Source organism: Symsagittifera roscoffensis, chromosome 9, assembly GCF_963678635.1.
Source record: "Symsagittifera roscoffensis chromosome 9, txSymRosc1.1, whole genome shotgun sequence".
In the NCBI taxonomy this organism is placed as follows: Eukaryota; Metazoa; Xenacoelomorpha; order Acoela; family Convolutidae; genus Symsagittifera; species Symsagittifera roscoffensis.
This window is the reverse complement of record NC_087070.1, coordinates 30,502,163-30,525,742: the sequence shown is the minus strand read 5'-3', so window position 1 is coordinate 30,525,742 and position 23,580 is coordinate 30,502,163. Positions and strand designations below refer to the sequence as shown.

The 23,580-nt window shown below is 37.0% G+C and overlaps 4 protein-coding genes across 4 annotated transcripts in view; 2 read left to right on the top strand and 2 right to left on the bottom strand.

Annotated features, from left to right (window-relative positions):
- Positions 1 to 6,235, bottom strand: part of LOC134854505 (GRIP and coiled-coil domain-containing protein 2-like) — a 92,927-nt gene extending 86,692 nt beyond the window's left edge. Inside the window, exon 1 of the mRNA XM_063870784.1 lies at positions 6,021 to 6,235. Coding sequence (XP_063726854.1) covers positions 6,021 to 6,207 — 187 coding nt within the window. The 5' untranslated portion in view covers positions 6,208 to 6,235. The remainder of the gene's footprint in view (positions 1 to 6,020) is intronic.
- The window catches only part of LOC134854897 (uncharacterized), a 582,728-nt gene that overhangs the window by 134,778 nt on the left and 424,370 nt on the right, over positions 1 to 23,580 (top strand). The gene's annotated exons all lie outside the window — the stretch shown is intronic.
- On the top strand, positions 1,930 to 5,424 carry LOC134854424 (synaptosomal-associated protein 25-like). The gene is made up of 3 exons (XM_063870665.1): positions 1,930 to 2,522; positions 3,941 to 4,177; positions 5,149 to 5,424. Exons 1-3 carry the CDS (start codon positions 2,307 to 2,309, stop codon positions 5,392 to 5,394), a joined length of 699 nt encoding a protein of 232 aa, XP_063726735.1. The 5' UTR covers positions 1,930 to 2,306; the 3' UTR covers positions 5,395 to 5,424.
- Positions 17,298 to 18,955, bottom strand: LOC134854037 (rRNA N6-adenosine-methyltransferase ZCCHC4-like). The gene has a single exon (XM_063870101.1). The coding sequence runs from the start codon at positions 18,942 to 18,944 to the stop codon at positions 17,346 to 17,348; it is 1,599 nt and encodes a 532-aa protein (XP_063726171.1). The 5' UTR covers positions 18,945 to 18,955; the 3' UTR covers positions 17,298 to 17,345.

The following is a 23,580-nucleotide window of genomic DNA, read 5'->3' as shown; positions in this document are numbered from 1 at the left end:
TGAACCTTTCATCTCAAATTTGCTGGTTCAGTTGTAAAGAAAAGTCGAAAAACTTTGTCAATAAAAACGGTCAAAAGTTCAAAAACTTCACTTTCCGAAATCCATAACCTTTTCTGGTTAAAAGTATGCCAAGGCAGCTTCAGCAGAGAAGATCACCAAACCGTGTTCCCGACTGACCACTTAACCTGAGAATGGGCATGGTAATTTTCGAAAAAAAATCAAAAAGTTTCAAAAAATCAGTCAAAAAGTCAAAACTCGGCGGGATAATGCAAAAGTATCCGGAAAGTCAAAATTTGGCACGGGAAAATTCAGTTTCCAAAAAACGGTCAACAAATCAAAAATCATTTTTGAGAATCATAGCTTTGAGTTAAAATTTTTTTTTGAGGATCATAGCTTTGTGTAAAAAAAAATTGGGCTTAGCAAGTATGCAGAAAAAAATCATGTAGTCTGTAATACCGATTGAACCATGGAGAATATATTTGGGATGGTAGTTCGAGAAAAGTCAAAAAGTTTCAAAGGACGGTCTAAAGATTAAAGATTTAATTTTCCGATGGCCGTATTTTTGTGTCAATAAATTGGGCGTATTCGCGAATGCAAAGCAGCTTCCCACAACCCAACTTTGAATTGAACCCAAAATCTGAACCCAAGATATGGGAACGTAGTTTTTGAGAAATTTCAAAGGCTTTTAAAAAAAATTGTCAAAAAGTAAATTAAAAAAAGCACTTTTCCGACGCCGAAAATTTTTGTGTAAAAAATTTTTCGAGTAGCCGCTAATACCGAGAAGCTTACCACTACCCATTAACTCCATTGAAACCAAAATATCAGATTTGAAAGAGTAGTTTTTGCTTTTCTAGGAAAACTTACCAAGTGATGAAACTTCGAAAAATTTCACTTTAATCTTTTGCCTTTGCACCGATTTAAATTAAGCGGACAAAACGAACAAAATTGTAAATTTTGAACGCGTTTTTCTCAAAATGGGTTGAAATTAGACAAAAAAGATAACAAAAAGGGCTTAGAATTTTACCAGAATTAATACGGTGCAAATTATTTTGAAAAATTCGCGACCAATATTTTAATGCAACCAATATTTTAAATAGCGCAAAGCGTTTAAAGATATTTTTTAAATAAAAACTTGTGTTTAATATTGTAAAAACAACCTTTTGTCTATCAAACAAAAATAAATTATTTTATACAATGTTTCGGAGGAAAGACGCTTTGTAATGTTTTTTGACCATTGTAAGAGTTTTATTTGATATAATTATCTCAGAGATCCACTTGGTGATTTCGGCGTAATTTTTGATTGCCTAAAAAAGTCAAAAATGATCCATTTTGAGGGAAAATTTTGGACTCGTATTTCGCAAAACAAAATGCACCATATTAATTCAGCTGAAATTCTAAGCAAGTTTTGTCGTAATCGATTTCCCCCTAAACTCAACCCAGTTTGAGAAAAACCTGTTTTAAGTTTCAAGTTAAATGCTTTTTGTCCGGATAATTTAAATCAGCACTGTACCTGGGCTAAAATTATTTCTCCGTGGCAAGGTTACATACCTTCTCTTTTTGGTAATTTGTGGCGCCAATATGCGCAATCCTGTTGATGGGCACGCACCGATTAAACACAAATTTTTGGTCGTCTTTTTAAAAAGGTTAAATTTTCGAAAAGTAACCCATGAACAGCAATTTAGGCTCTTTTTTCAGTAAATGATTTTCAGAGCATATTTTTCGGTAAAATATAGAGTCTTTCAAAGGTCAGATTAGACGGTCAATTGCTTGGTTGACCTAATACAAAACACTAGATCAACATCTGACGATATAATTACCAATGGCTATAATGAGAGACTTTTTCTACCAATACAAAAACTCTAAATCATCGGTATCGTAAAACTTGATACACGCACAGCACAAAATCATTACTTTGATTATGCACATACTAAAGCATGGCATATAAAAAGCATGATTTTTCTTACTTTGTTTAAACTAAAGCTGCTCTACAATTGTTTGTTCTCTTTTCATTACGTTTCTCTGATTATAACTCAACTTTTACTTCATCGTTACATGAAAACTACGAGCCCAGCATAATGTGGTTATGACAGCCCTACGAATATAAGAAAATGAGAACTAAAATATTAGAGAAATCCAATTAAAGAACGAGTTGTTCATGTTAATAAACTATTTCAACATTCTTCCAGGGTTTTGCCTGTTTCATCGTTATCAAATATAACCTTGTTCGCCATTTTTGTTAAAATAAGCAGAATTCAAAAACAAAAGAACTTGACATATCACTCTTACTTAAAACCACAGTTGCATCGATGGAGAACGGGGACGGCGGAGGGGGAGGGGTTAAGGAGAAGACGACAGTTGAGGGGGACATTGGTCTACCTGAGATAGAGTTCTCGGAGGACCCTGAGGTGGCAGCAGTTCAGAGACAAATCGAGGATCTGATAGACAAAAATCTGATGACTAGTATGGATATGATTAAGAAGACGAACGAGTGCAAAGACTTCGCTGTCAGAGCACTTGTCAGGGTAAGGCCCTAGTACCTCAAGAAATCAAAATAAGATCGATGATCTACGGTTTCCGCGAGCAGAGTTTTCGCTTTCGATTTTTCGCGAGCAGTTATGGCCATTTCAAAAACCCAAAAAATATCGGGTATTTTTTCTCTTTGAACACCTAATCCTTAAACGAAAACTCTTTGAAAGATTCTTTTTGTTTTAAAATTGAAAGAACAAGGACACAATTTCGAACAATTTATTGGAGAAGTGCCAGGATCACTTAAAAACCCAAATGAGAAAAAACACGTTGCTTTGGCCATGCAATTCTGGCACGGATTCAATTTAAAAAAAAATCAATTAAGAAAAAAACAAGCTTGTTCGTACATCAGGGCAAAACCCTGGTTATTTCCACTGCACTTAAAGGCCAATTAAAAAAAATTGTTCGAAAAATTGATAAAATAATCAAAAAGAAAAAGAAAAAAAGACGCAATGTGAAGCATCAAGGGATGTATTTGGCGTCTTCTATGCTAGCAATAAAAACAAACGCTTGCATCAATATAATTAAAAATGATTTATACCGACGTTTGCGTTTAAATAATAATAATAAATTCTAATAATATAACATACCAGAACAAACACTGGAGGAAGCATCAATATTCAATTATTCCAATTGAAAAAAATAGAGGTTTTCCTAGAGTGTTTTCCTATGAAAAAATAGAGTGTTTTCCTATGAATAAAATTGTAATCAACTTCAAAAGACATCAATGCCAATTCGCAAAAGATCAAACTTGACGCGATCAAATTTTAAAAATCAACGAGCCATATATACGTGTTTTCCAAATGTTCATTGACACTTAAAAAATTAGTAAGATAGACAAGTTAAAAAAGTAAAAAAAAACAAGAAATAGAAAAAATAGAGTTGTTTAAAATGGGCTGGAAAAAAGCGATTTCAGTGGCACTTTCAGTGACACGATCGGAACAAAAAATCTTTTGAGAAATGTTTGTATTTTGTGGAAACTTGACTTATTTTGATTTGACTTGACTATTAGCATATATTAGCGCTCAAGTCGCCTTTCGGAAATTTCAGCAATGGCTGGGCAAAAGTTGGTTTCGCAGACGAGTAATGAAGGTGGTACTTTGAGACATAAGAGTTTCAAAATCCTTGAGTCAGTTCAGTTGTGCGTGTCTCTTCCAAATCTGCCAATATTTGAAAACTTGACTTATTTAGTTCGCTTGAGCCCTATTTTCCCCGAATTCGATTTCATGTTTATTGATCCCTACTAGCAACAAACAGTAAGTTTAAATGACGAAAAGGACAGGCTAAAAAGATTAAGAAAAAATTTCTGATCGTAACCATAAATTTAGAAAAACACAACTGAGCTCAAACCTGACCGATCATTTATAATCACAGTGATCTGACAGCCATAATTCAGGTTGGACAACTGATTTAGATCGATGACCAGGGTGAACAGATGGAAAACATGGAAGAGGGTCTGGGGAAGATCAACCGAGACATGACTACAGCCGAGAAGGGACTGTTGGAGATGAACAAGTGCTGTGGAATCATAATGTGTCCGTGGAACAAGAGTGCCGACACTGAGATCAAAGACTACGAGGCCGACTGGGAAAAATTGAACAAGACGACCAAGCCAGTGGTTAAACAACCGGACGCCACCACAGCATTCAGAGTTAGTAGACCCGTAGCTTAATACGACAACTCACACCAACAGATAAATCTTTCTGATCTCTGTAACTACCAAACAAAAAACCTAGATTCACGGCAATCACTGATTTACAGCCATTATACTATTCGTGTTCAATGTAAGCGCAGGGGAGCAAGCAGTTACTACTTGCCATTTCGTTTTAAACTAACTATCGAACTTCGCTAGTTCTCGCTCTCCTTCAGTTTCGCGAGTTTCCTATTTTTGCGAGTTCTTTTGTTACAAGTTTTTGCCGTAGTGGCCTACAGCACCACATGAACCATAAATTTGTACCACATTTTCTTCTTTTGATTAGATAAACAGTGCTGAAGAATTTAAGGTTTCCAGCTCTCAGTCGAAAGGCAGGCGGGTTCGAGACCCACTATGATGATTGTTCGTCTGCGGGTTCGGCGACAACTCTGAGCCCAAATAAAATAAGATTAACATCATATTCTTAAAAAGGGACGTAACAGTGAATCCTCGTAAAAAACCGAACATCAACTATAGTGTTCCTTTCCCTCGTGAATAAAGGGTCTTAACTCTATTTACATTATTACAATCCGCTCATGTTAAAATTGTTGGTAGCAATGCTGTAGGCCATAGACCCTTAGGATGAACCTTTGCTGTCTCTTTGCCCAACTGAGACTAATAGTCTTTGCCAGATTGGCCTCGCATATTCGCCAATTCCGTTCTGGATTAAGAAGGATCCCGATATCAATTCATTATGACTTATGGCTCTTTTAACCGTCCCACTTACACCGACAAAAATACATCTTGCAATTGATTCGTTGATTTTACTTTAGAACAATGTACATAAAAACTAAGTGTGAAGGCAATCGGGTATTTACCATTCATGTCAAATTTGAAAAAAAAATCGACAAAGTTAACGTTAGTTTAATTTGGTATGAATCACAGTTGGGAGAAAGGCTAGAAGTGCCAAACTTATAATTTTTTTTCAGGTGATGCCGGGTGTGAAGCCCACAATGACGGCCAAAATATCTGGCACGTGGAAAGAGGAGGAGCTGGAAAAGAACCTTCAAACAGTGAACGAGGCAGTGGGCAATCTCTACAAGATGGCCAATGACATCAGTGATGAGTTGGACAAGCAGAACAACGTGTTGGGAAGGATTGCGGAGAAGGGTGCTATGAATAAGGAGAGAGTGAATCAGGCCAACAAGATTGCGGAGAAACTGCTTAAGGAGTGAAATCAAATTGAGGGCATCGGATAATCGTAGTGTAGAAAAAAATAATAATTTAATTTGACTTCAACATTTTTTTGATGGAACTGAAAAAACAGCGATCTTAACAGTCCAATAACTTAAAAAGATGATGTGATGATTTTGAACTCGAGATATCAAAAAATTAATTGAGAGCATCAAAGTTAAAAACATATCCAGCAGACAGTTGAGAGGAGTCAATGAACGCAAAGAAAAAAAGACTTGTTTTTTGAAAAAAGTCAACTTTCGAACTTAATATGGCCTTGAAGCTCTAATTATAAATAGAACTTTTTGTGATAAAATTAACCCAATTTGAGAAAACTGGATTATTAGAAATTTTTATTCCGCTGGGAAATCTAACAATTAAATTCTAGAATCTAGAATAAAAAATTGAAACTAGAAATTGATCAGGTGCATTCTGCCAGCTTTAAGCAAATAAACTTAAGTTGAACTATAAAAAAAAGCATATTTACCCACGGCCATTCATGTGCATTTACAAGTATGAATGCTTTTGCATTTTAAGACTTTTCCTTAAAAAGACGAGAAAAATCATCACGACCTATATAAGAGCCTGAACTACGTTCAACGACTCTTAATATTAGAGACAAACTCACCTTGATTATTTGATTCCGATTGCGCATTCGGATTCGATTGCTTTTGATGTTTGAGTTTGGATATCTGTTGAGCCTGCTTTTTCACATATCTAATGAGCTCCTCTTTTGGAAGCGATTCGAGTTTAGAGTCCAGTGTGGTGCTAGACGAATCTTTGCCTCCTTCCATTGCACCTCCCCCACTACTCATATTGCCACATCACGATGAAATGCCATTGTAATCTGAATTGAACCCATGCTATTAATGATCGTTTCTATTTTAATTCAGATACTAACCCAGCTTCGCATTCCTTGCTACAGTAAGAGTGCATAAAAAAATTCGTCAACAATCTAAAAGAGTTAGCAAACTTCCATCAATCTCTATCCTCAAGTAATAGTCAAACTACAGGTATGAAAGAAATGATTGAAGAAAGATTTTTCCATAAATCAAATCAAAGTAATAAAATTATTTCAATGGACGCCCAGTGTTCAGAAAATTGTCTACAGTACAAAATTTAAGAAACAAAGACTCGAAAAAAAATAGGGAGCGGCGGTGAAGTGGTTACGTCTCCGCCTCCCAAACGAAAAGTCGGATGTTCGAGGCCCATCATAATCCGGCTGTGCAAAACAACCGAAAAAATTGCATGTAGTGCGAAAGCAGGGACACAACAGCGGTTTTCCGTGATGAGCTTAGCAGCTCGTATCTTAGTTCTTTCCCTGATAGATAAATCGTCTTCATCTTAGTTAACTCAAGGAAGCTGAAAAAAAGTTTTTTTTTCTATATCAAACTTTCCAATTAAAAGTAAACAAAAACTATCTACTTGAGTTATTTCAATTTTCACCATCTTTGATAAAAAAAAACACGAAGAGCGTTCGCGACTCATAACAAGGAGGTTGTGTGTTCGAATCACACTCCGAACTCGGTCGGAGGGTTACAAATGCCGTCCCCTTCAAGGTGGGAAAAAACTACGGCAAAACAAATGAATTTTTCGAGCTGGACGTGGGCATAACGCTATTGTGGTGTTTCTTGGTCTCATGCTTTATTGATTTGTAGAACAGCTTGGCGTCACTGAAAAATGGTAGTGAATACACATTGTCTTGTCTCTGCTTTTCAATCCGTGTTCCCGAATCCTAGAATTAAAACATGACTCCAGTTCCATTTCGAGTGTACTGGCAATAACAGAAAGTTTTCGTTTCCACGAAAAGCTGATTGACATCAATGTCTTTCCGATTTTCGTAGAAAACAACAGAGGGCAGTGATAACTGAGATTACAATCACCAGCTACAATATGGGTAAGACTAATTTGAGCAAGTTCATCTCAACGGCGATGAGTGGAGAAAACATGGCTTCGAAGAAATTGGCAATCATAAGAATTGTTCAAGTGAATGTTAAAATTACCCAAAAAATTATTTCATTCAAAACAAGAGCGATAATGCGTTATTAGATTAAGAAGTTCGGCGGAGATCGATGCAGGAGACAAATGATAATCGAATCTCTCCCTACCCTACTTTCCAATAAAAGACATTCTATTCAATTCCCAATCTTGGCTACTTGTTACTTCGTGTAGTAAATCAGAAAAAAATCAATTCCTCCTATATCATGCCTATAATCACTGACGAACCTAGTTTTTGAGGTAGAGCCAAGTAAAAGGGATTTCCCAATTTCCTCATCTAAAATCCATGTCTCGGCGAAAGAACAAATTCAGCTCAAATGATTTAGTGAGATTCCGTACATGCGAAAACTTTTTCCGGGGAGATCTGAGATTCCACAGACATTACTTGACATAATCATGTGAGTGCTTTTTAGTCAATAAAAAAATCAACCCTACTTTCGCATCTTTATTGAGTCTGAACTGTCGGTGAACAACTCTTTCGGGACATAAATTATTGGTTTCAATCTTATCTTTTGAGTCTTTAAGAAAACAGTGTAAAGCAGTAGCACCTGAGTTTTCGATATTATTTGATCTGCTCAGTGATTTACTCCCTTATTTTTGCAATGGTCAAAAAAGCCTCATAGGTTACTCCAGAATTAACTTTACTGAAATATGAAAGCCTCCTCGTCAGTAGCTATTTATTTACCGGCCGAGAAACCTTTGCTGGGCTTATCATTTCCTTTTTATATGAGCTCAGTCTTAGCTGCTTTGGTTCGCCGAGTTTAGCCTAATTTTCTTTTCTTTCCACTTCGCTCTAACGTTGATGCAGCACTTGACTTCCTGAATCAATTTGCAGCAGACTTTCGTCGTGAAAACTCACTGAAAGCAGGCTTTTTCTCTGCGCCACTTTGCTTTTCATTTTTCTCGAGCACTGAATCGTTTTCTATTTGATTTTCTATGACTTTCCCGACACCGGTTTCTTGAGTTACAACCTTTGTCAGACGCCTTTGATACTATAAAAAAATCACAAAAGTTGCCGTAAAAATAATCATAAAAGACCGAGGCACATTCCACACAAGACCAGGACAAAAAAAAACCATTGTTAAACGAACCACAAGTCTGTAGTGTTAATCCAACACATTTCAAATACACGGATCGGCAACATTTTAAGCAAGTAAAAAGTTTCTAACCAAGGCCAGTTCCACCACATAACATGCATTCGGGATAAAAGGCTTCAGCTGTTTTTACTTCATCCGCCTTTTTGAGCAAATTTTCCCTAATGATCGATGGTAGACTCAAGGTTCGGCAACTTTGCTCTGAAGATCTTTGGTACTTCAACAAAACATCGTAGGATGTAAGAAAAAGAAATGAAGACAACTAACAACACCAAGCTTTCTTTTAACCACTGGGTGTAAAACAGCAGGTCAGAAATTAATGCAATCAAAAGAAACAGCAGTGAGAATTTCGGGTAATATAAGAAAGAAAGATGATATATCTCCGACAAGACAGATTAATTATTCGGTTATTGTTTGGCGAATATCCAAAAGTAGGATTCGTTGAAAGAAACTACTTTAGCAGAGTAGAAATAAACTAAGTGAACCAAAAAATGTCTCGATGAAGAACAGCTAGAGCCAAACTAAAGCTGGAGGTACATTTTCGCGTTTAATGAATTTGTTATCTGAAATTGCAGAACGAAATGCATTTATTGAATTTCTTATTTGAAATTGCAGTACGAAATGCAAAAATTGGATTTAGCGCAAAACCTTAGTTCTTTGTCTACTAAAATAAGTAGATTTTATTTTTAGATTTTAGGTATTTTAAAAATTTTAAATTTTGGAATTTTCCCGAAGTCATAACACTTCTCTTACAAAACAATCAGGAGTAGCCGCTTCTGCAAACGGTCAAATTTCAAAAACTGGACTTTTCGAAATCCCTAACATTTTTTTGCTAAAAGCGACCGATAGATTAGAGAAGATTCCCAACATCAGGTTTCTTTAACCTGAGAATTGGCACGGTAAGTTTCGAGTACAGTCAAAAAAACTTCAAAAAGGGTCAGTTTCAAAACTTCCACTTCTTTAAAGGCCAATTTTCTAACTGAGCGTACCAAATTATAAAGGTAAGTTTTCAGCAACATGTTGTGAAAATTGAACCTATGGTATTAAATTCGCCAGGAGAGTTATCGAGAAAAGTCAAAAATTGTCAACAGATCAGATAGCTGATAATTAAGAGAAACATAGCTTTTCGTTTAAAAAAATTGGGCTCAGCTGCTTCCGCAGAAAAACTTCGAGGACGATAACCTTTTTGTGTAAAAAAATTGGGAGCACCGTTAATGCATGGGAGCTTCTCACTACCCGTTCTCTCTATTGAATCCACAACATCATGTTTTGGAAGTTAGTTTTCGAGAAAAGTCAACACGATCCAAAAAACGGTCAAAACATCAAAAATTTCATTATTTTGAGCACCCTAATTTAGTGTTTAAAAAGTTTGAGCGTAGGCGCTTATGGAGCAGAGTTTTTCAATTCCACACTAATCAATGAAACAAGAATCTCAGATTTGGTAGTTTAGTTTTTGAGAACACGAAAAAAGTCAAAAACATCGATCAAAGATCCCCCAACAGACCATTTCGAATGCTGCAGACAAATGGGTAAAGCAAAAAAGACCAGGTGAGTATGCAGGCACACAAGGGTGTAGGCAGTCTTTATATGAATACTCCTCATTGAAAAGGGTTTTTGAATCGAAGGGTTTTTGAATAAAAAAAACTAAATTTTTGACAAAACCTAATCCCATACATATGTTTTTATTAACCATTTTTATAATACTTCTTTTTATCTAACAGGAATTCTGAGCAAACACGCCAAGCAAGACATTTTGAGTTCAAATTAGCAACTTAACAAACCTTACTAAGCGGAAAAAAGGCCGAAACAAGGCGCCAAGCAGGCACCAGTTGAGCCGAAAAAAAATTGATTTGAAAAAAAATTGGAAGTTTCAAGTCACCCCAGTAATTACTTGTTGTAACTAGTATCCACCCAGTAGCTGATTTTGAATTTTTATGAAATAAGCTTTCACTTTTATTTGAGCATGTCAGCTGCATAGCAGCATCATAAGTGATTCAACTGATTTTGTTCAACTAGTTGTTATCCCGAAAAAAGTCTTCATTTCGATTTGATGACGCTTGCTAATCGCAAACGTAAAAATTAAAATAATATATGCATTTACAAAAATTGCTCATGTTTGATGATATTTAAAATAATAGACCTAAAAATAGCTGTGGAAATGACGTACTAAGCGGCAACTAAGTCGACAAAACTTGGGTCAACTACTCCCTTCAGACTGAGACCAAATCGAAAAAATTGAATAATTCAAAATTTAATTATTCTAAATCAGAGCTGTACAATTAACAAATTACAGAACAACTTTCAATTGAAGGGACAATTGTTTAAATTCAGAGCTGTACAATCGAATTATTCGAAATAAGAGCTCTACAACTTTCAATTAAAGGGACAATTGTTTAAATCATAAAAAAACGCATGCTTTTGAACCAAGAAATAACTATGCTAAGGATAATACAAACGGCATTTGAAAACAACAAAAAAACGGAAATTGAGCCCACGAAAATTAGCACAAAGAGGCGAAGCTTAGTTTTGCACCACTTGCGATACAACGCAAAAAAAACGACAAAATTGAAAATGACAAAAAAAGGACTTTCAAAAAGAATTAGGCTATTTTTGAAAAATAGGCCGAAACCTATCAAGCCGGAAAAAAACACGAAGAAAAAATTGTTGTCTTGAATTATAATTTCTAATGAAACTAAGCATTTTGTGCGATCCAGAGTTGAGCATTAAAAAAATGATTCCATTGAAATGAATCGAAATTAGGTCACTAAGCCGATAAAAAATAGACTGAAATCATTCGGGCAGAAAAATTTTTTTTAAGCGAAAAAAATACGAAATCAAGGTTAAAAAATTACAAATAGCAGAACTAATCAGAACACTAAAAGCATGAAAAACAAATAGGTCCTCTCAGATTCGAGCCCAGAATCTTTGCCGTCGCAGCCGCATTCGTTACTTCCAGACCAAGTGAGCCTGATATGCAGAGAAATATGAATTCAATAAGCACTGAACCTAAATTTTACCATTTCTAATTTTACCATTTCTAATTTTGACCATTCTTTAAACAAAGTTATTTACAGGTAAAAAAGAATCGTACCCAATAGCAATACCCTTGCTTATCGCAAGGGTAGAAAAGAGCCACAAACCCGATAAAAACATAAATATTTTCCTATAACTCTATTAGGAAAAATTAACTACAAGCTAAAATAGATTCGCTAACTTTATTTGAATTTTCCGGAAATTGAGCATGTCAGCCTGCACGTGAAAGTTACTGCACGTATTTCTAACAGATTTGTTAAAAAAGTTATTTGCGGTGGGACAATCAAGTTCCGAGTACTCTCGCAAATGAAAAAAAATAGGGCTGAGAGACGTTCACGAAAAAACACGAGTCGCGAGAAAAGCGGGCTTTAATTTTTTCAAACTCGGATAAAGATTGAAATCATGATAAATTATGCAAGAATTTCACTAGAAGTTTCGAAGTAGGATCCAAACACCGGCGAAGCTATACTACATGCAATACAACAACATACCAATGGTTTTTTTAAAAAAAAACATTGTGTTTAATACAACTTCATTTCATGATCTTGATTTAATCAATGAGAGAGGTTGCAACAGACCACCGCACAAATCTCTGACACACTTAATTCATACACGCGTATTGGTTAATTTAACCAAGGCGGTTTCGAGAAAGTTACCAATCAGATACAGAGATGCCTTTAATCTGAACAAGAACACCTGGTTGCAGTTTAAGTAGTTCAGAACGATCCGACCTTTTGAAATCACCACGCATGTGGTCACAATATTCGGTAACATTTAAAAAAAAACAATTGAATGAGGTACAAAAAACAAAATTATAATGTCGAGCTTAGTCTGAAAACTGAAAAATATTCAGACCAGTTTTTCTCGACTTTTGATTTCTCGAAGGAAACTTTTTCGATTTCATAAAGAAAAACACGGCTGAAAGAGCTTCAATATGATATCCCACTCGACACACTATGACCTTTTAGAGGCGCTATGGCTGACTGGAAAAAACTTCGTGGAGCGGTCGGAACAAAAACATAAGTACGTAACAGCACTGCTGTAACATCTAAGCTTTCATTACAGCTGTAATTTCATTAATTTCATTTAAAAATGCTTATCACATCGGTGTAATAACACTTAGCATATATAATCAAACATAATCATATGTTACGCATCAAAGAGGCGAAGATAAAATATAGTTAGCCGCCCAAAATTTAAGCAGTTGTAGCTTTTGTAGAAAAAAATCTCGCAATCGGATGTTTCGATTGAACCTTTCATCTCAAATTTGCTGGTTCAGTTGTAAAGAAAAGTCGAAAAACTTTGTCAATAAAAACGGTCAAAAGTTCAAAAACTTCACTTTCCGAAATCCATAACCTTTTCTGGTTAAAAGTATGCCAAGGCAGCTTCAGCAGAGAAGATCACCAAACCGTGTTCCCGACTGACCACTTAACCTGAGAATGGGCATGGTAATTTTCGAAAAAAAATCAAAAAGTTTCAAAAAATCAGTCAAAAAGTCAAAACTCGGCGGGATAATGCAAAAGTATCCGGAAAGTCAAAATTTGGCACGGGAAAATTCAGATTCCAAAAAACGGTCAACAAATCAAAAATCATTTTTGAGAATCATAGCTTTGAGTTAAAATTTTTTTTTGAGGATCATAGCTTTGTGTAAAAAAAAAATTGGGCTTAGCAAGTATGCAGAAAAAAATCATGTAGTCTGTAATACCGATTGAACCATGGAGAATATATTTGGGATGGTAGTTCGAGAAAAGTCAAAAAGTTTCAAAGGACGGTCTAAAGATTAAAGATTTAATTTTCCGATGGCCGTATTTTTGTGTCAATAAATTGGGCGTATTCGCGAATGCAAAGCAGCTTCCCACAACCCAACTTTGAATTGAACCCAAAATCTGAACCCAAGATATGGGAACGTAGTTTTTGAGAAATTTCAAAGGCTTTTAAAAAAAATTGTCAAAAAGTAAATTAAAAAAAGCACTTTTCCGACGCCGAAAATTTTTGTGTAAAAAATTTTTCGAGTAGCCGCTAATACCGAGAAGCTTACCACTACCCATTAACTCCATTGAACCCAAAATATCAGATTTGAAAGAGTAGTTTTTGAGAAAATGAAAAAAAAATATCAAAAATATCGATTAAATATATTTCCGATACAATTCGTTTGAAAATCGGTAGTACAGTTTTGGAGGAAAACTAGTTTTCCTATACCACACATTTTCATAATACCTGTTTTTACCAACCAAAACTTCTAGGAATCTTTGAGTACCCATCAGGTGAGCCGGAAAAAAACGGTTTTATATGTTAATTTAAAAAGCTTTAAGTCCCCCCGGTAACTACAATCAAGTTTGAACAAAAGATTTTAACAAAAAAAAATTAAAAATACGCTTCTGAGCAAAAAAAACCGACTCACACGCTTCGACACATTGACTATCAAGAATTTACACAAGAACGCCATATAACTATCTAGGATTTGTAAAACCTACAAATCTAGACAAACAGTTCAACAGTGCCCTAAAATCGAATGAAATTAAGAGTAACTAATGTAAAAAACTGTGGTTCAATATTTGGCAGAAAATTTTCTTCTCATTGGGAGCTTTCAGTTGCAAAGAAAAGTCGCGAAACTTCGTCAATAAAAACGGTCAAAAGTTCAAAAACTTCACTTTCCGAAATCCATAACCTTATCTGTTTAAAGAGGCAGCTTCAGCATAGAAGATCACCAAACCGTGTTCCCGATTGACCACTTAACCTGAGAATGGGCATGATAGTTTTCGAAAAAGGCCAACAAGTTTCAAAAAATCAGTTAAAAATTCAAAACTCGGCGGGATAATGCAAAAGTTTCCGGAAAGACAAAATTTGGCAAGGGAAAATTCAGTTTCCAAAAAACGGTCAACAAATCAAAAATCATTTTTGAGAATCATAGCTTTGAGTAAAAATTTTTTTTTTGAGGATCATAGTTTTGTGCAACAAAAATTGGGCTTAGCAAGTATGCAGAAAAAAATCATGTAGTCTGTAATACCGATTGAACCATGGAGAATATATTTGGGATGGTAGTTCGAGAAAAGTCAAAAAGTTTCAAAGGACGGTCTAAAGATTAAAGATTTAATTTTCCGATGGCCGTATTTTTGTGTCAATAAATTGGGCGTATTCGCGAATGCAAAGCGATGGTAGTTTTTGAGAAATTTCGAGTTTTTTTTAAGAATGGTCAAACTTTGAATTGAAAATCTGAACCCAATATATGGGAACGTAGTTTTTGAGAAATTTCGAGTTTTTTTTAAAAATGGTCAAAATTAAATTTAAAAAATACTTTTCCGACGCCAATAATTTTTGTGTAAAAAGTTTTTCGAGTAGCCGCTAATACCGAGAAGCTAGCCACTACCCTTTATCTCCATTAAACCCAAAATATCAGATTTGAAAGAGTAGTTTTTGAGAAAATGAAAAAAAAAATCAAAAATATGGATTAAATATATTTCCATACAACTTTTTTGAAAATCGGTAGAACAGTTTTTGAGGAAAACTAGTTTTCCTATACCACAAATTTCCATAATACCTGTTTTTACTAACCAAAATTTCTAGGAATCTTTGAGTACACATAATGTGAGCCGAAAAAAATGGTTTTTTAACTTAATTTAAAAGCTTAAAGTCCCCCCGGTAACTACAATCAAGTTTGAACAAAAGATTTTAACAAAAAAAAATTAAAATTACGCTTCTGAGCAAAAAAAAACCGACTCACACGCTTCGACACATTGACTATCAAGAATTTACACAAGAACGCAATATAACTATCTAGGATTTGTAAAACCTACAAAGCTAGACAAACAGTTCAACAGTGCCTTTAAATCGAATGAAATTAAGAGTAACTAATGTAAAAAACTGTGGTTCAATATTTGGCAGAAAATTTTCTTCTCATTGGAAGCTTTCAGTTGCAAAGAAAAGTCGCGAAACTTCGTCAATAAAAACGGTCAAAAGTTCAAAAACTTCACTTTCCGAAATCCATAACCTTATCTGTTTAAAAGTATGCCGAGGCAGCTTCAGCATAGAAGATCACCAAACCGTGTTCCCGATTGACCACTTAACCTGAGAATGGGCATGATAGTTTTCGAAAAAGGCCAACAAGTTTCAAAAAATCAGTTAAAAATTCAAAACTCGGCGGGATAATGCAAAAGTTTCCGGAAAGTCAAAATTTGGCAAGGGAAAATTCAGTTTCCAAAAAACGGTCAACAAATCAAAAATCATTTTTGAGAATCATAGCTTTGAGTAAAAAATTTTTTTTGACGATCATAGTTTTGTGTAACAAAAATTGGTCTTAGCAAGTATGCAGAAAAAAATCATGTAGTCTGTAATACCGATTGAACCATGGAGAATATATTTGGGATGGTAGTTCGAGAAAAGTCAAAAAGTTTCAAAGGACGGTCTAAAGATTAAAGATTTAATTTTCCGATGGCCGTATTTTTGTGTCAATAAATTGGGCGTATTCGCGAATGCAAAGCGATGGTAGTTTTTGAGAAATTTCGAGTTTTTTTTAAGAATGGTCAAACTTTGAATTGAAAATCTGAACCCAATATATGGGAACGTAGTTTTTGAGAAATTTCGAGTTTTTTTTAAAAATGGTCAAAATTAAATTTAAAAAATACTTTTCCGACGCCAATAATTTTTGTGTAAAAAGTTTTTCGAGTAGCCGCTAATACCGAGAAGCTAGCCACTACCCTTTATCTCCATTAAACCCAAAATATCAGATTTGAAAGAGTAGTTTTTGAGAAAATGAAAAAAAAAATCAAAAATATGGATTAAATATATTTCCATACAACTTTTTTGAAAATCGGTAGAACAGTTTTTGAGGAAAACTAGTTTTCCTATACCACACATTTCCATAATACCTGTTTTTACTAACCAAAATTTCTAGGAATCTTTGAGTACACATAATGTGAGCCGAAAAAAATGGTTTTTTAACTTAATTTAAAAGCTTAAAGTCCCCCCGGTAACTACAATCAAGTTTGAACAAAAGATTTTTACAAAACAAAAACAAATTAAGTTATGCTTCTAAGCAAAAAACTGACTCACACGCTGCTTCGACACATTGACTATTCATATTTTACACAAGAACGCCACGTAACTTTCTAGGATTTTTAAAACCTACAAATCTAGACAAACAGTTCAACAGTGCCCTTAAATCGAATGAAATTAAAACTAACTACTGTAAAAAAAACGTGGTTCAATATTTTGCTTAAAATTTTCTTCTCATCGGGAGCTTTACTCCTGCTTTGGTGTCTTATGCACTAAACGGCCCAAACCAGGATTTCTACACCTTTCTTGAACTCAAAGTAATAAGGTTGAATCTGATTGGCTAATCAGACACTCAAATTCAAACAGCATGTTCCGGCATTTCAATTAAAATTTCAAGCGGATAAACTTATTTGCCGAAATTACCAAATTAGAAAAAAAAACTTCTGCTGAAGCCATTTTACAAAATTTTTTACGAAATGTTTCGGCTTATATTAGCCAATCAGATTCGACCGCATAAGTTTTAAATCGAGATTTGAACATATTGATTTTGGGCCGTTTTGTGCATAAGACCCCTGCTTTGTTTGCTTTACTGTCTCTCATAATTGTATATTAATTTCATTGTATGGATCAGACCCGTCTCCTTGTCATTCACCAGAGCCTATTGGCAGAACACGGTCAAGATTTTCAGATGCTGCTTTTTTCGGGTCTTGAAGTGGAAACTATATTTTTTTTCATAATTTTCCCACAAAGTTTGTCCAAAATCTGAACTGTTTAATAAAAAAAACTACTGGTTGGCTGAAATTTTAATTGACCGATACAGACAATCAACAAGTCAGTCATTGACTTTTTAATAGCTTGGCCTTTTTGGCCTTCGGCTTTTTAATTTTGTGCTCTTTTTTCCGTTTGCTTTTGTTCTCGTCGATGATTCTGCATTTCGAATCCTCCAAGTGACAATTTGCGCATTTTTCACAGTGCCAGAATGTAGGCTTCACGCACGTTTTGCATTTCTTGCAGTGCACATAAGTTGGACCATCTTTTGTGGTGCAATCTTTACAGATCTTGCAATGCTTATTATCCTTGTGCACGTACTTAACGCATTTTGCACACAACCTGTAACTTTCATCGGACGGAAGGACCAGTTTTTTCAGAAGAATATTGGTAAAAAAACGAGCAGGTGAGCCTCGTTTTTTCCCTCCCGAATAAATTCGATGTCCTTCATATTCAACGCGATAGTCGCTCATAGCAAACGACTTCAAAGCCTCCGTTTTCTCGAAACCCGATTGCATGAAATAAGGCATGCCAATGATAATATCGCAAGCTAATTTCGAATTCAGAAAGTTAACCAATCGGCTAAACAATTCTAACTTCACCCCGTATGGCGGATCACATATAACTAATGTCTTTTCAACGTTTTCAGAACTTTCATCAATGAAAGAGGCCGACTTTACGAATTTCTCAAACGCTTTCTCTCCAAGTTCTGTGAAAAAATGCTGATTGCATAAATTGAATTGAGCGAAATTTTTCGGGGGAAATATCTGACACAATTTCCAGTCGATGTTCAAACAAAATACATTTTTCAGTTTTCCAGAATAGTTCAATTGCGATACAGTTTCTATCAGTTTAAATGTTACGGACGGTGCTCCAATTCCTAATACACTCCTGTATTTTTCAGCGATACTCGAAACGAAATTGAGACACTTGGTGCTGAAGTAAAACTGCGCCTCTGCTGTTTTGTTGCTCAAAGTTGTAAACAATTTCAACGGATTTGCAATCATATTTTCAGGGATTCCGACTACCAGTTTTCCGCCTTCCGAGCACTTCTCATGATCAAAGTCTAACACATCCTTTGTACCACAGGAGGTTCCTACTCTTTTTATGAACAAATTACAATCTGCGCAAAACTTCCGATTAGCTGCATCGATAAGAGCCAGCTCTTTGAAATTCTTGTACATAGCTTTATGATCATAGATCTGGTTTTGCGACTTGGCTATTTCTGCTTTTACTTTCATAATTTCCGAATTCTTCAGTTTCTTATCGTCTAGGGAGTAAAAACACGGACATGACTTGCGATCTCGATAGGCCGAACAGGAAAAGAACTCCTTTGTATGTTCATTTTCTGTTTGATACATGTTTTCATTCTTCGGTTTCTTTTTCGCAGTCAGTGTCTCTTCGTCAGTTTTCTTCGTCTTACTTTCGATTATAATTTCGTTTCTGTTCACTCTTTCTTTCTGAACCTCGGCATGAGCTTTCAGTGTATCGTTTTTAGCTTCTTCCGTTTTCTTTTGATCTTCGGCCTTCACGCCGAATGAGCGACGAAACAGAACCATTGGTCCATGAGCACACATTGGAACTACGATGTCTTCAGGTGGTTTTATTATGCTGACTGAACCTCCAACCGACAAGTCTCCAAATTCGAGTTTCCGCTTCAGTTTCATGATAACCTGAAGAATAAAAGATACCTTTTGACATAATTATCCAATACATGTCTTTATGCAAAACTTGGATCACTTAAGCTAAACACGTCGTTGGAAAATATTAAATATTACACAGAAGCGAAGCTTCGCAAACACTAGCGAGAACACTACAAAAAGCAGCTCTATACAGTGCGATAAGAAAAATTAGAAATAAGCCTCGAATTAGTAAAAATTCGGCTACGTCTCAGATTCGAACCTGCGACCTAGATATTAAGCAGCTCACACACTAGCCACGAACGCTTAATAGTTATCAAACACTAGTCACAAATAAAGCAGAACAGATGCTATGCAATTTCCAATGCTAGTGAAATTTCCAAAAAAATGAACACTTAATGAATATTTATTTGCGAGTTAAGGTTTAAAAAAAGGTTCGTAATTATACCGTACGCTGATCGCAAATGTAATCAATTTCGGTACCAAGTTAACAGCCTTTTCCGTAAGCCGTCTAAGGGGAGAGGATGTTTTCTTAGTTCTCAGTAGTAATTTTCAGTAAAGAAAAGTTGAGGTTTTTCTCAGAGCGCTAAGGAATTTGAAATCTAAACTAAATAGTGCGATGGATGATCTTTAATTGGGCTATATAATGGGGAGGATACTATCAATTTTTCTTACAACCAGGGGAGCGGTGGCAAAGTGACTAAGTCTCCAAGTCTTAGATAAAAAGTCGGTGGTTCGAGGTGAACCAAAATTGAAGTACAGACAATAAGGACTACAAAATGAATCATCTCATTGAATCTTGATTAGTCATCAACCAGCTTTGAAGACCCTATTGATGACCCTTTCCCCCTTCAAAAACACTAAGATCGATTAGTGCAATTCCATATTTCTACAAAGGATCTACGAAAAAGAACTACATATGACTTTTCACCTGCTTTGAAAAACCTTTCGATAGGCAACTGCATGACAGCATTTCGACGCTTCATTGCTTCGAGGGACACATCATAGCTTTTGCTATCCCGACAATGCTACTTATTTCTTTATTGCCCATAAGTAACTAAGTTCGGAACCAATCAACTTCAACACAACCGTGCAACATGAATAACTACAAATACGCGACGTCCAGTGGTACCTTAATCCCTTTTGGCCCCTCTCATTGGTGGCTTGAGGGATTGAATCGTTGCGATAAAAAAGACAGCGTTCTGGTGAAACCTTTGGTTTTCAATTGAATTTCTAACGACCTGTTTGCTACTATTGTCCTTATCACTGTCAGAAACCTACACGAACTTCCCAACAAGTCCTGGAAGCGAGCAAAAGATGGACATAATGGAAAAATGGATACAACCCGAGGAACCAATCGATCAAAGATGACATCGTGAGGATACTTGAGGACTTTCCACCACGAGGCACATGGCCTCTAGGTCGAGGGCTAGAATATTTTGATGGCTCGGATGGCATCGCGCGCTCGTGTAAGCTTAAAAGAGAGTTAGGCACTTTATCTAGACCAGAGGCGAAACTTGCCCTCGTAAAAACAAAAAGGGAGATTTAGACTCTCTAAGTACACCGGGCTCAACCCAATGGGGTGCAGGTGAGTGTGATGAGACAAGGTCTAGTATGATTCGGTGAGTGAATAGGTGATAAGTCGATGTGTGGTGTTGGGTGTAGAGTGACATGTGGGTAGGTGTTTTCGGGTCGTGGTTTGTAGCAGAAGAAATGTCTGCGGTGTTGGTTAGAAGAGTTAAGGCTGCTGCATTTCAAATGAACCCAGCAACAGCAGTGGCACCATACGCTGTAGTGAGGGCGGCGAATCAGACCATACATGGTTCGCATTTGTAAACACTGGCTATGGTTTTGGTTCGATTCTGGACATTAGTAGTAGTAGTGAGCAGTGGCACCATACGCTCAAGTGAGGGCGGCTCAGACCATACATGGTTCGCATTTGTAAACACTGGCAATGGTTTTGGTTCGATTCTGGACATTAGTAGTAGTAGTGAGCAGTGGCACCATACGCTCAAGTGAGGGCGAATCAGACCATACATGGTTCGCATTTGTAAACACTGGCAATGGTTTTGGTTCGATTCTGGACATTAGTAGTAGTAGTGAGCAGTGGCACCATATGCTCAAGTGAGGGCGAATCAGACCATACATGGTTCGCATTTGTAAACACTGGCAATGGTTTTGGTTCGATTCTGGACATTAGTAGTAGTAGTGAGCAGTGGCACCATACGCTCAAGTGAGGGCGGCTCAGACCATACATGGTTCGCATTTGTAAACACTGGCTATGGTTTTGGTTCGATTCTGGACATTAGTAGTAGTAGTGAGCAGTGGCACCATACGCTTAAGTGAGGGCGAATCAGACCATACATGGTTCGCATTTGTAAACACTGGCAATGGTTTTGGTTCGATTCTGGACATTAGTAGTAGTAGTGAGCAGTGGCACCATACGCTCAAGTGAGGGCGGCTCAGACCATACATGGTTCGCATTTGTAAACACTGGCTATGGTTTTGGTTCGATTCTGGACATTAGTAGTAGTAGTGAGCAGTGGCACCATACGCTTAAGTGAGGGCGAATCAGACCATACATGGTTCGCATTTGTAAACACTGGCTATGGTTTTGGTTCGATTCTGGACATTAGTAGTAGTAGTGAGCAGTGGCACCATACGCTCAAGTGAGGGCGGCTCAGACCATACATGGTTCGCATTTGTAAACACTGGCTATGGTTTTGGTTCGATTCTGGACATTAGTAGTAGTAGTGAGCAGTGGCACCATACGCTCAAGTGAGGGCGGCTCAGACCATACATGGTTCGCATTTGTAAACACTGGCTATGGTTTTGGTTCGATTCTGGACATTAGTAGTAGTAGTGAGCAGTGGCACCATACGCTTAAGTGAGGGCGAATCAGACCATACATGGTTCGCATTTGTAAACACTGGCAATGGTTTTGGTTCGATTCTGGACATTAGTAGTAGTAGTGAGCAGTGGCACCATACGCTCAAGTGAGGGCGGCTCAGACCATACATGGTTCGCATTTGTAAACACTGGCTATGGTTTTGGTTCGATTCTGGACATTAGTAGTAGTAGTGAGCAGTGGCACCATACGCTTAAGTGAGGGCGAATCAGACCATACATGGTTCGCATTTGTAAACACTGGCTATGGTTTTGGTTCGATTCTGGACATTAGTAGTAGTAGTGAGCAGTGGCACCATACGCTCAAGTGAGGGCGGCTCAGACCATACATGGTTCGCATTTGTAAACACTGGCTATGGTTTTGGTTCGATTCTGGACATTAGTAGTAGTAGTGAGCAGTGGCACCATACGCTTAAGTGAGGGCGAATCAGACCATACATGGTTCGCATTTGTAAACACTGGCAATGGTTTTGGTTCGATTCTGGACATTAGTAGTAGTAGTGAGCAGTGGCACCATACGCTCAAGTGAGGGCGGCTCAGACCATACATGGTTCGCATTTGTAAACACTGGCTATGGTTTTGGTTCGATTCTGGACATTAGTAGTAGTAGTGAGCAGTGGCACCATACGCTTAAGTGAGGGCGAATCAGACCATACATGGTTCGCATTTGTAAACACTGGCAATGGTTTTGGTTCGATTCTGGACATTAGTAGTAGTAGTGAGCAGTGGCACCATACGCTTAAGTGAGGGCGAATCAGACCATACATGGTTCGCATTTGTAAACACTGGCTATGGTTTTGGTTCGATTCTGGACATTAGTAGTAGTAGTGAGCAGTGGCACCATACGCTCAAGTGAGGGCGGCTCAGACCATACATGGTTCGCATTTGTAAACACTGGCTATGGTTTTGGTTCGATTCTGGACATTAGTAGTAGTAGTGAGCAGTGGCACCATACGCTTAAGTGAGGGCGAATCAGACCATACATGGTTCGCATTTGTAAACACTGGCAATGGTTTTGGTTCGATTCTGGACATTAGTAGTAGTAGTGAGCAGTGGCACCATACGCTCAAGTGAGGGCGGCTCAGACCATACATGGTTCGCATTTGTAAACACTGACTATGGTTTTGGTTCGATTCTGGACATTAGTAGTAGTAGTGAGCAGTGGCACCATACGCTTAAGTGAGGGCGAATCAGACCATACATGGTTCGCATTTGTAAACACTGGCAATGGTTTTGGTTCGATTCTGGACATTAGTAGTAGTAGTGAGCAGTGGCACCATACGCTCAAGTGAGGGCGGCTCAGACCATACATGGTTCGCATTTGTAAACACTGGCAATGGTTTTGGTTCGATTCTGGACATTAGTAGTAGTAGTGAGCAGGGGCACCATACGCTCAAGTGAGGGCGAATCAGACCATACATGGTTCGCATTTGTAAACACTGGCAATGGTTTTGGTTCGATTCTGGACATTAGTAGTAGTAGTGAGCAGTGGCACCATACGCTCAAGTGAGGGCGGCTCAGACCATACATGGTTCGCATTTGTAAACACTGGCTATGGTTTTGGTTCGATTCTGGACATTAGTAGTAGTAGTGAGCAGTGGCACCATACGCTTAAGTGAGGGCGAATCAGACCATACATGGTTCGCATTTGTAAACACTGGCTATGGTTTTGGTTCGATTCTGGACATTAGTAGTAGTAGTGAGCAGTGGCACCATACGCTCAAGTGAGGGCGGCTCAGACCATACATGGTTCGCA

Coding starts and splice junctions, on each gene's coding strand:
- LOC134854037 (XM_063870101.1), bottom strand. CDS start 18,944: ATGAAACTGAAGCGGAAACTCGAATTTGGAGACTTGTCGGTTGGAGGT.
- LOC134854424 (XM_063870665.1), top strand. CDS start 2,307: ATGGAGAACGGGGACGGCGGAGGGGGAGGGGTTAAGGAGAAGACGACA. Junction 2,523..3,940: donor CTGTCAGAGCACTTGTCAGG/GTAAGGCCCTAG, acceptor CAACTGATTTAG/ATCGATGACCAGGGTGAACA. Junction 4,178..5,148: donor ACGCCACCACAGCATTCAGA/GTTAGTAGACCC, acceptor ATTTTTTTTCAG/GTGATGCCGGGTGTGAAGCC.